At 42.2% G+C, this 11,303-nt stretch overlaps 2 protein-coding genes across 4 annotated transcripts in view; one reads left to right on the top strand and one right to left on the bottom strand.

Annotated features, from left to right (window-relative positions):
- The first annotated feature begins 692 nt into the window (after positions 1 to 692).
- Positions 693 to 1,872, top strand: GPR119 (G protein-coupled receptor 119). The gene has a single exon (XM_029241163.1). It carries the CDS (start codon positions 775 to 777, stop codon positions 1,780 to 1,782), a length of 1,008 nt encoding a protein of 335 aa, XP_029096996.1. The 5' UTR covers positions 693 to 774; the 3' UTR covers positions 1,783 to 1,872.
- Positions 1,873 to 10,531: 8,659 nt separating this feature from the next.
- Positions 10,532 to 11,303, bottom strand: part of SLC25A14 (solute carrier family 25 member 14) — a 36,855-nt gene continuing 36,083 nt past the window's right edge. For all 3 annotated transcript variants that reach the window (XM_029240544.1, XM_029240545.1, XM_029240546.1), the window contains one exon: positions 10,532 to 10,982. In XM_029240544.1, coding sequence (XP_029096377.1) covers positions 10,941 to 10,982 — 42 coding nt within the window. In that variant the 3' untranslated portion in view covers positions 10,532 to 10,940. The remainder of the gene's footprint in view (positions 10,983 to 11,303) is intronic.

Genomic DNA, 11,303 nt, shown 5'->3' with positions numbered 1-11,303 from the left:
ATGTATATGTATAGCTGATTCACTTTGTTATAAAGCAGAAACTAACACACCATTGTAAAGCAATTATACTCCAATAAAGATGTTAAAAAGAAAAAAAAAGAAAGAGCCTAAGCGTGTGGTAACTCCCCTGAAAGTATGCTGGACCCTAAAATAGCTTGTCTGCCCCACTTCCCACTTCAACTGATTATGATCATCTTGCTTGATTAAAAGCAGACATAATAGTAACTGAGAATTTGTTATTAAGCAAATGCTTAATTAAACTGAGATTAGTTGTTAAGCTAGAACTTGAGGCTTAGGAAGAAAAGAAGTGGACATCTAAGATCAAGCTATGGAGAAAGAAAAAGTGTGATTAGAATCAATTATATATTCTGCCAGACGGAAGACCTGATGAATGTCCGAGTCTCTCCAAACAAAGTCCTTGAAACATCAGTGAAGGGAGAGAGCCTGGCGAGACAACGGGCAGCAGGTACTTGGGAGTTGTCTAGTAACTTGGTGGTGGGAGGAGGGACTAGCTCAGGACCCAGGGAGACGTCTGCGCTGGGATTGCTGCCTTCAGAGAGTTGGAGAGGCAAGAGGCTGAGGACTGAAAACGAGACGGGGAGTGATTCTCAGTGACCAGCAGTATCCCAAAGAAAGGAAGCTGCCGGCCTGGACTGCCAGCGATGGCCGGCACTGCGTTGCAGCTCTGAACCCACTGCTCTGCCTCCCCGCCATGAAAATTTGAGCTGGAGAGCCAGCATGCCCTGGTAAGTGGAAATACTGCCACTTCAAGACATGGAGTCATCTTTCTCATTTGGAGTGATCCTTGCTATCCTGGCCTCCCTCATTATTGCTGCTAATGCCCTAGTGGTCATGGCTGTGCTGTCGTTGATCCACAAGAATGATGGTGTCGGTCTCAGCTTCACCTTGAATCTGGCTGTGGCTGACACCTCGCTTGGCCTGGCCATCTCTGGCATAGTCACAGACCAGCTCTCCAGCACGGCTCGGCCCACACAGAAGACCCTGTGCAGCCTTCGGATGGCATTTGTCACTTCTTCTGCAGCTGCCTCTGTCCTCACGGTCATGCTGATTGCCTTTGACAGGTACCTTGCCATCAAGCAGCCCCTCCGCTATTTCCAGATCATGAATGGGCTCATGGCCAGGGCCTGCATTGCCGGGCTGTGGTTGGTGTCTTACCTCATTGGCTTCCTCCCACTCGGGGTCCGCGTATTCCAGCAGACCGCCTACAAGGGGCCCTGCAGCTTCTTCGCTGTGTTTCACCCGCGCTTCGTGCTGACCCTCTCCTGCGTTGGCTTCTTCCCAGCCCTGCTCCTCTTTGTCTTCTTCTACTGTGACATGCTCAAGATTGCTTCCATGCACAGCCAGCAGATCCGCAAGACGGAGCATGCGGGAGCCCCAGCCGGGGCTCACCGGCCCCCACGGACCCCCAGTGACTTCAAGGCTGTCCGCACTGTGGCCGTTCTCATTGGCAGCTTCACTCTGTCCTGGACCCCATTCCTTATCACTAGCATTGTGCAGGTGGCCTGCCAGGAGTGCCACCTCTACCCAGTGCTGGAACGGTACCTGTGGCTGCTTGGTGTGGGCAACTCCCTGCTCAACCCACTCATCTATGCCTATTGGCAGAAGGAGATACGGCAACAGTTCTCCCAGATGGCCCTGGGAATGAAGAAGGGGCTCGCCGCATTCCTCCTCCTTCTCTCAGCCAGGGATGGTGGCCCACAGGGGCCCAGGGAAAGTGCCCGTCACATCACCACCATCTCCCACTCAGAGCTTGACGGCTAAGATGGTAAGGGCAGACAAGTTTCAAAGTGCCCCTCTCTCCCTTCTCAGAGCCCCAGCTAGGAGACCAGGTGGAGCTAGGGAAAAGAGAGCACTTGCTTCCAGCAACTGACCACCCCCTGCACCTCCTTACCTCAGACTGAGAGGTAACTAAGGCAGGGTGCTGACTTCCCTCTATAATCAGCTTCCCCATTTGCAAATCTCCATTCCTCCCTGCCCTTCTTTTGCAATGAGTCTGTTTCTCCTGTAGAGGTATACTGACTTAAAGCAAGAAGTGTACTACTGGAAAGATGCTTAAACTCAAATCTTATTTTTGAATACACTAGAGCAGCACTGTCTAATAGAAGTCTAATGCAAGCCACCTATGTAATCTTAAATGTTCTAGTAGTCATGTTAAAAAGGTTAAAAAAAAAGAAGCAGGCGAAAATAATGTTTCATTTAACTCAATATATCTAAAACATTAATTCAACATGTAATCAGTATAAAAGATTATTACCCTATTTTTTTCATGCTAAATCTTTGAAGTCTGGTGTATATTCTACCCTTATAGAATACCTCAATTCAAACTAGCCAATGCTCAAGAGCTACACGTGGCCAGTGGCTATCATATTAGAAAGCACAGCACTAGAGAAATGAGGTTCTGTTCTTTTTAACTGTGTACTACAGTGATTGCTTTGGTGAAATGAGGGGTCCTGCCCTCCCTGATGTAAATCAGACATTTTATGTAGTGAGGTTGTATGAATGTAGGAACCTGAATTAGATACTAAAGCTTGTCTTTTTCCACACTTCACGGTGTTCAAAACAGTGTTTCTTTGGCGAATCACCTGTCTTGTAATTATTTCTGCTGTTACCCCTCCAACCCACCACCTTCCTAACTCTGTGGTGCCCCTTCCCCTCAGTTGGCCTCTTATGTCACTTGTAGCTACTTGCTGATGACGATGCCAAACCACAGATTCTGAGACATTGAAAGGAAAGAAAGGGAAAAAAGGGGTAGGTACCAAAAAAGGCACTGCCAAGCCCTCCACACTGGACCCACTTTGCTCCTCAGAGATTGACCTTCTTCCATTTACTCCCAAATTTGCATTTTCCTAAGAAACTCAGTTGCATAAAAGGATGTCTCCAAAATGGCCCAGGAGACCAGCCTTATCCTGCTTTCTTGCAGGTACAGAAAATGACTGTTGGCAACTGGGAATTATACTCAGGCTCCCCCTGGGCAACCCTGGCAGCAGAAACTACAAGAATAGAGTGGGGAAGAAACCCAGGAACCACACTCAGCCTTCCTGAGCTTTCCTGCAACCCTTTCCACAACCTCCTGGTCTCCACAGTACATTCCTAGAGAGTTTGTCTCTTAAGGCCCTCAACTAGATTATCTCCCTAGAAAGCTGCTGAGTGGACAACAAAAAAGGGCAGAAGAAACCAAAACAGTATGAATTGATTTGTCTGGGATTTGGTACCAAACACAAACACAAATAATAACTGGGTTTGGGGACAAAATTGAAAGCAGGCTCAAATCAATGCCCTCCTTACTGGTGGTTCAAAGCTTAATTTCCTGGCCTTGCTGCAAAGGACTGATCTTCCCAAGGTAACACAAGCAAAGTGGAATAGAAGCTAGTTACAGGAGAAAGGCAGGAGCTGAGGGGAGGCCAGCTGATTGTTGTGTTATGAGGTTCAGTCTAAAAAACCCTGCTATTCCTGGGAGTCAGTGTGCGCAGTGGGAAAATCACAGGCTTTGAAATCCAACAGAGCAGTGTTCAAATTATGATTCAGTCATTCAAATTCTCAAGGCCACAGTTTCCTCATTTGTAAAATTGGGATGATAATGCCTACCTTATTTGGCTATAGTGACGATTAATCCAGACAATGCATATGAAAATGCCTAGTACACCACAGCACATTGTTAGTACTCAGAAAATGTTCTCTTCCTCTTCCTTAAAAAACCTAAAGAATAAAACATTCAGCTGACCAATTTAAGGGAATCCGTCACATCTGCAGACATTAGGAAAAATGAGTGATGAGAGGTGACTCAGGCTGGAAAAGACAAACATAAATCTAATACTTTAGCAGGATCAAGACAGAGCAGATACAAACAAGGCACTGTTACCATATTCTTGGGTTTAAGAGTAACCGCAATTAAGAACACTGTGTTTAATAAGCCACCAAGAGCAGAGATACAGAATGCTATGCTAAAGAGTCTAATGGCTTTCTTTGACGCAGGCTCCTGTACAGATGAGGGAAGGCACTGGAGTGGAGACATTTAGATTTCATTCACACATCAAATGTTGTCTCCTGATGGACTTGCAGAGAAGCCAGATCCTGTTCAGCAATTTGATCAAAATAGCCAAAAAGATATTAAGACCTTGTAGGACAGAATGTAGATCAATTGGTCCCATCTATAATTTCCATGAAAAGCTTATTGTGAATCCGTTAAAAAACATTGTGACATGACTAAGTTTTATACTAATTCCTTGGCTAGCTAATGTTATGTACAGCATACCTCCGTTTCAGAGGGCTACCCTCAAGAACAGTACACACAGCCCTCTGGACAGGGTCATTTTGAGTGGTTTCACAAATGTTAGAGGCAGGTTGCCCTGATCCACCAACACTCTCCTGCTTGTCCACATGACCAAAAAGCCCATCTCTGAGAGTTGGCCAGCCAGAGTTAGCCTTGGGATATCTTCTTCCTATATGGTGAAGTGTTTACTGGTTCACATGGGAAATGAACTTGTGACTCACTTGCTCAGTCACTGGCCAAACTAAACAGAGACCAGTGAAAACAGCAGGCTCAAGAGATACTTCAAGGACACACAGAACAAGAGGAAACATGGTGTTGACAGCTGGGCAATGAGAACAGCAATGGGCCCAAGGCCAGACCCAACCCCTTGCTGCCATCAGCCACTCACTTATTTTGTGACTCCTTCAGTACCTTCCATGTCATCCTTCAAATGGCTGACTGGTCTGGAATCTTCTCCTTTTAATTAATAAATCTTCATTTGTTATTTCTTGCAATCATATAAACTCAATGATGGTACCTACAAGTGTCAGCTGGCATTCATTCATTCATCTGTCCATCCATCTACCTACCCCACAAGCATTTACTGAGGGCTAGGTGCTAAAACTACTCCAGCTTTCCTGGATTTCTTTTAGAGCTATATATTGATGTATACATGATGTTCATTATTTTTTTTTCTGATTATAAAAGCAATTTTTTTCATTTTAGAAATTTTTGAATATACAGAAAATCATAAAGTTACCCATAATTATACCACCCAGAGATGATCACTGTTATTTTCCTTCATCTGTTTTCTTCACTTAATATTATATTGTGCTGTTTTCCTATGTCATTAAGCTTTCTTCAAAAACATGAGTTCTAAGGGTTGCATGTTTTTCAACATGAGTATATAATATTTTAACCATTTTTCTATAGTTGTACGTTTATGTTATTTCCAATTTCTCACTGTTATAATACCACTGTAAATACCCTTGTATATAAATCTTTGACATGTCTGTTTAATCCCCTAAGATAAAATTCTCCAAAGTAGTATTACTAGGTCAAGGAGCATTAAACACTTATAAGAATTTTGATTCATACTTTTGCTGGCCTTTCTTGAAAGGTAATGTTTCCCTAGGATATTTGCTATGAGAAGTCAAAAGTGAGCCATAAATGAGCAGACCACAGTGATATGAATATCTCAAAGAAATAAAAGTGCATGGCTTCCTGAAAGCATAAACCATACCAAGGGGGCTGACCAGTTTTTTTTTTAACAAGAGGAACCTGTTGCTATGCCCTACTGCTAGAGTTAATCTGCAAATCCAGAATTCTGGACTAATGGGACACAGCAGTCTAACAACACCCCTCACAGGACAACTGCATCATTGATACAGCATCGTGTGATATACAGATACCAATTTCAGTGTGTTTTCACTCTTAAAATCTTCTGATAGTGGCTTTGTGCAATACCATAAAATGCTAAATAGGCACGAGAATATGAAAATATGATCACATGGAGCCAGGAGCCAGGTCTTCATGCAGCTGAAGCCTCGAAGCCATGGTCTTGCAGCCTTGCTGACCAGGAAATACGTGCTCCACCTAATGGATCCACTGTGGCAGGGTGAAGTGTGGGAGAGCTTAACATGCTACTAGCCAGCCATATGTTCACTGGATTTACAAGCTGTTGGGACCATAAGCAGCCACTGAGCTCAAAGAGCCCTCTCATGAGGAGTCCTAGAAACAACTAATGCAGCTGCTAAGGGTCTCAGAGTCTGTTTTAATGCACAAAGCAGCTCCTGTTTCTTTCAAAATGCCTTCTACACAATGGCGCGGGCAGAATTCATTTGCTCCAAAGCTCCAGAGGGACTAAAATCAGACCAAGAACCTGGGGGCTGGGGGGTTCTCTAATTTTTTAGGTTTCTTTTCATTTGGTGGGTGTTACCCAATAGTTCCATGATTGAATTATCTTTCCCATTTAATATAATAAATCCATATTGGTTCCAGTTCTATCTCAACTGAGTTGACATTATGGCACTAAAAAGATGATGAACATGCTGAGATAACAGTCATCGGCCCAGTAAAATGCCATGCTGTCTTACAAAACTGTTCATTGTGCTTTTACCACTCATAATAGTTTTGCGGATTTGCCCACTGAGCCATTCGACAAATACTAAAGCACATCCTATGGAAGAGCAAACTGATGTCATCTCAGTCATCTCTGTCATCTCAGAGGTGGTTTAAAAAGTAAGAAAACTGAACCAAGAAATTAGAGCTGAATGGCTGTGAGGTTATTTCAAATTTGGAAAACGGGCTCATGATCCAAAATTCCAACTACCACTTTAAGATTACCAGGTCCCTTAGTAATCTTATGCAATGATGTGTTAAATTGTTTTTCTTATTTGCTAAATAAACGGGAGAGCCAAGGATGCATGAAGAGTGTTTATAATGAGTTAGGCACAGCCCCTAATACAACTGAATTCTGATGCTGATCTGAGACACTGGATAGAGAGAAGAGATATCCTTTACTGAAACCTCAGGAATTAAGATTAATGTGAGTGGCCATGCTAACTGAGAAGATATGAAGATCAAAAATATTATCCCTTAAGGGATATGTTTTAGTGAATAGAAAAGAAGTATTTATAATCAGGTTCTTAGAAGTTTAATCATTCCTCCCATAAATTTATAAGCCTAACAGCAGACTTCTTTGCATGGGAGGAAAGAGGGTGAGAAGTCTAGTCCCATGTTCAAATTACTCAATTTGAAATTAGTGAGATCTGGGACTTCCCTGGCAGTCCAGTGGTTAAGACTTCACCTTCCAATGCAGGGGGTGCGGGTCAGGGAGCTAAGATCCCACACGCCTCGGGGCCAAAAACCAAAACATAAAACAGAAGCAATATTGTAACAAATTCAATAAAGACTTTAAAAAAAAGAAATCAGTGACATCTGTTCTTCAATAAATAGTATTACATACAACAAGAACAAACTCCTGTGTGTATGGTATGCTCACTTAGACTGGGGAGGAAGAGGGGGCTAGTGAGGAAGGAGGTCATGGAGAAGAAAGGCCAACAAAGGAAACATAAGGAAGCAGTAGAAAGTGGAGAATAAGAAGAAAATGATATATTTGCAGTCACAGGTCTCCAGGAAAGTAATTTAAATCTAGTCTTACAGTTAAGTGTCGAAGAGTGATCAACCACAACGACCACTGACCTTCTTTCTCCCAGGGTGCTATAAAGACAGGGGAACTAATGAAATCAGTATTTTTTACTGCTCACCTGCCATAAACTTTAAGTGACCCTGGACAAGGCTAAGTCAGTACACCTCTAGCATGGTGATTATAAGCATGGGCTCATGACCCAGATGGCCTGGGTTAGAATCCTGGCTCTGCCATTTCCTAGGAATGAAGTTTTTACCTTTCTGTGCCTCAGTTCCTCACCTGAAAAATAAGAATAGTACCTATCTCATAGGGTCGTTGAAAGGATGTAAACAGTTTTATAAACATAATACACTTAAAACAGTATCTGGCACATAAAAGCTTTATAAGCCACTTTGGAAGATAGTTTAGCAGTTTCTTACAAAACTAAACATATGCTTACCATACAATCCAGCAATTGCACTCCTTGGTATTTAACCAAATGAGCTGAAAACTTGTGTCCACATAAACGCCTGCAAATGAATATTTATAACAGCTTTATTCATAACTGCCAAAACTTGGAAGCAACCAAGACGTCCTTCTGTAGGTGAATGGATAAATATACTGTGGTACATTCAGAAAGAAAAAAGAGAAAATGAGCTATAAAGCCATGAAAAGACATGGAGGAACCTTAAGTATATATTACTAAGTGATATATACTTATATATAGTATAGCCCATATAAGCCTAAGAAGGTTACATACTGTTTGATTCCAACTATATAACACTCTGGAAAAAGCAAAACCATAGAGACAGTGAAATGATCAGTGGATTCTGGGGGTTTGGGGGAGAGGGAAGACTGAATAGGCAGAGCACAGAGGATTTTTAGGATAGTGAAACTATTCTGTATGATACTATAATGGTGCATACATGTCATTATACATTTGTCAAAACCCACAGGATGTATAACACTGAGCGTGAACCCTAATATAAATGATGGATGTGAACTGATAATGATGTGCCAATGTAGGTTCATTGACTGTAACAAATGAATCACCCTGGGTGAGGAATTTTGATCAAGGGGAAGCTGCATGTATGCGGGGGTAGGAGGTACACAGGAAATCTCTGTATCTTCCACACAATTTTGCTATGAATCTAAAACTTCTCTAAAAATTAAGTCTATTAAAATTTATTTTGAAAAGGTAGTACTTTAGATTGACAATTAAGAAGACACTGTGGGGTGGTAGAATCTGACAACTATGTGCTGGCCTCAAATCTGCCATAATCAGGCTATGTGACTTAGGACAAATTTTCTTAGCTTTTCTGGACCCTATTTTGTCTACCTGTACAAAAAGGGGAGTAAAGCTCAGTGGGGCTTAACCTTGTTTAGGTTGCTCCCTTCCAGGCTACCCTCCACACAAGGATTATCTTCCTAAAAAATAAAAGCTGGTTATATTATTCTCTATTTTAAACTTCCTTTGCCTGGCCCCTCCCTCCAGGATAAAAGCCAAACTCTTTCTTAGGATATATAGAGACCCTTCACAATTTGACCCTTTTGGCCACACTATTCTAATTTCCTTTCATTCTAGCCCATATTTCTTTTTTTTTAATTAACATTACTTTTCTGTTTTCAAATCACCTTATTTTTTTAAAATATTTATTTATTTATTTAGGCTGCACCAGATCTTTTTTTAATTTAATTAATCTATTTATTTATTTTTGGTTGCGTTGGGTCTTCGTTGCTGCGCACGGGCTTTCTCTAGTTACGGCGAGTGGGGCTACTCTTGGTTGTGGTGTGCAGGCTTCTCATTGTAGTGGTTTCTCTTGTTGCAGAGCACGGGCTCTAGGCGTGTGGACTTCAGTAGTTGTGGCGCGTGGGCTCGGTAGTTGTGGCGCACAGGCTTAGTTGCTCCGTGGCATATGGAATCTTCCTGAACCAGGGCTCGAACCCATGTCCCCTGCATTGGCAGGCGGATTCTTAACCACTGCGCCACCAGGGAAGCCCTGCACCGGGGCTTAGTTGCAGCATGTGGGCTCTTAGTTGTGGCATATGGACTTCTTAGTTGTGGCATGCATGCGGGATCTAGTTCCCCGACCAGGGATCGAACCCAGACCCCCTGCATTGGGAGGGCGGAGCCTTAGCTACTGGACCACCAGGGAAGTCCCTAGCCCATATTTCTTTACAAGTGCTTCACAAAGTGTAATCTAAGGATCACCCTCCGTCAAGTGCCTATGACAAAAGCAAATGCTTTTGCCCCAAATAAGGTTAGGATCTCAGGTGACAGGGTGCAAGAATCTACATTTTCACAAGATCTCCAGGTGATTCTGCCTCAGGTGGTATTTGAAAACCATAACGCTTTATTTCAGCCATGCTGAAATTTCCCCCATTCCCCTGCCTGGAATGTCCTTCCCTGCCTTATCTACCTGGTAACATCTGCTTTTTAGCACAACTGTCACCTCCACTATGAAGCCTTTGGCCAGTCCCCTAGGTAACTGTCTGTTTCCTCCTCTGTGCTTCTACAGCACTTAGTTCATCTCTCAGACAGTACTTAGTACCTACTGTACTGTACTTAGTACCTACTTACATGTCTGTTTCTCCTACTATAATGTGACCTTGAAATCAGAGACTATGTTTTAATTTATTTTTACATCCCCAGCATCTAAGACATAATAGATAACAATAAATGTTTGTTGAACAAATGAATGAATGGATAAAGATGAGAACTAAAGTATTCATCTCACAAATATTTGAGTGCCTACAATGTGGTAGGCACTATTCTGGTACAAGAAAGTAGCCAGAACTTTTTGCCTGTAAGACAATTAGAACCCTGCACACAGGGTTCTATTTTAAGCCTCTTTTTAAGCCTTTAAGCATTTTATCTGTGGAAACTTCCAAATAAGCCCCTTGTTTGTTTATGCATTCTTTAGGATAGAACCACTTGTCTGATGTTTACAAGTGGCCTTATGACAATGAATGGCAATGGGAAAGCACAATGTACTTAGTCCATTCCCATAAATGTGCTTTGGGAGTCCAGACTCAACTTCATAGTCACCTTCTCTTTATTGCTTTCTGGAGAATATAATATAAAGATTTGGCAAATGAGAAAACAGTAAATGAAGACAAAGCCAAAGTTATTCTGCCAATAAATACTTTAATGAGAACCGAGGTCTGTAACATAAATAGCAGTAACTGCCCTGGCCTATGCCTTCTGCTCTAGCCCAAGTCTGGGGCTAACAAACTACATTTAACCCACATTTGAAGAGAAGGTCATTTTGAGTGTCATCTATCAGTATCCATCTTCACAGAAGATACCAAGCTGGGGCCAGAGTCTCAGTGTTAATACTCCCTCTCAGGGAAAAGTTCACATGGCAACACAAACACATGAGCAATTTTGAACCATCCTATCGTTCTTCCATCAGGAGGGCCTTGGGAGACCAATGATTCAGTAAACACTTACAACTTTGTCAAAATACATTAGAACACAGAAAAAGGGAAAAGAAGAGTAGAAAGGTTGGCAGGGCTTGACTCACATATATTCAGTCCTTAGATTTGAAGCCTCTTGAGCTGCTCATATGTAATAAAAAACTGAAGAGTAAGTCATGGAAGATCACTGGGATGATACTGAAAGTCAAACCCGGTTCTAAAATTGTGCATTGCATTCTCTTAAATTGAGGTACTTAGTCTGTGCTATTCTAAGTTGCATTTGCTTAAAAGTCTTTTTTAAAACAATATCTAGCAAATCAAGCATGTGTTGAGTGCCCACGATGTGCCAATTTTGATTGCTGGCATTTAGCAATATAAACATATTAAAATTCTAACATATTTATATTCTTCAGGGGCAAACAGGCCATACACACACACACACACACACACACACACACACACACACACACACACACACACACA

Source organism: Monodon monoceros, unplaced genomic scaffold (genome assembly GCF_005190385.1).
Source record: "Monodon monoceros isolate NGI ecotype Baffin Bay Population unplaced genomic scaffold, NGI_Narwhal_1 Super_Scaffold_22, whole genome shotgun sequence".
Classification (NCBI taxonomy): domain Eukaryota; kingdom Metazoa; phylum Chordata; class Mammalia; order Artiodactyla; family Monodontidae; genus Monodon; species Monodon monoceros.
Note: the sequence above shows the minus strand (reverse complement) of the source record. Positions and strands in the feature narration are given on the sequence as shown.

Bases quoted from the DNA above. Each gene is read 5' to 3' on its own strand.
- GPR119 (XM_029241163.1), top strand. From the start codon at position 775: ATGGAGTCATCTTTCTCATTTGGAGTGATCCTTGCTATCCTGGCCTCC.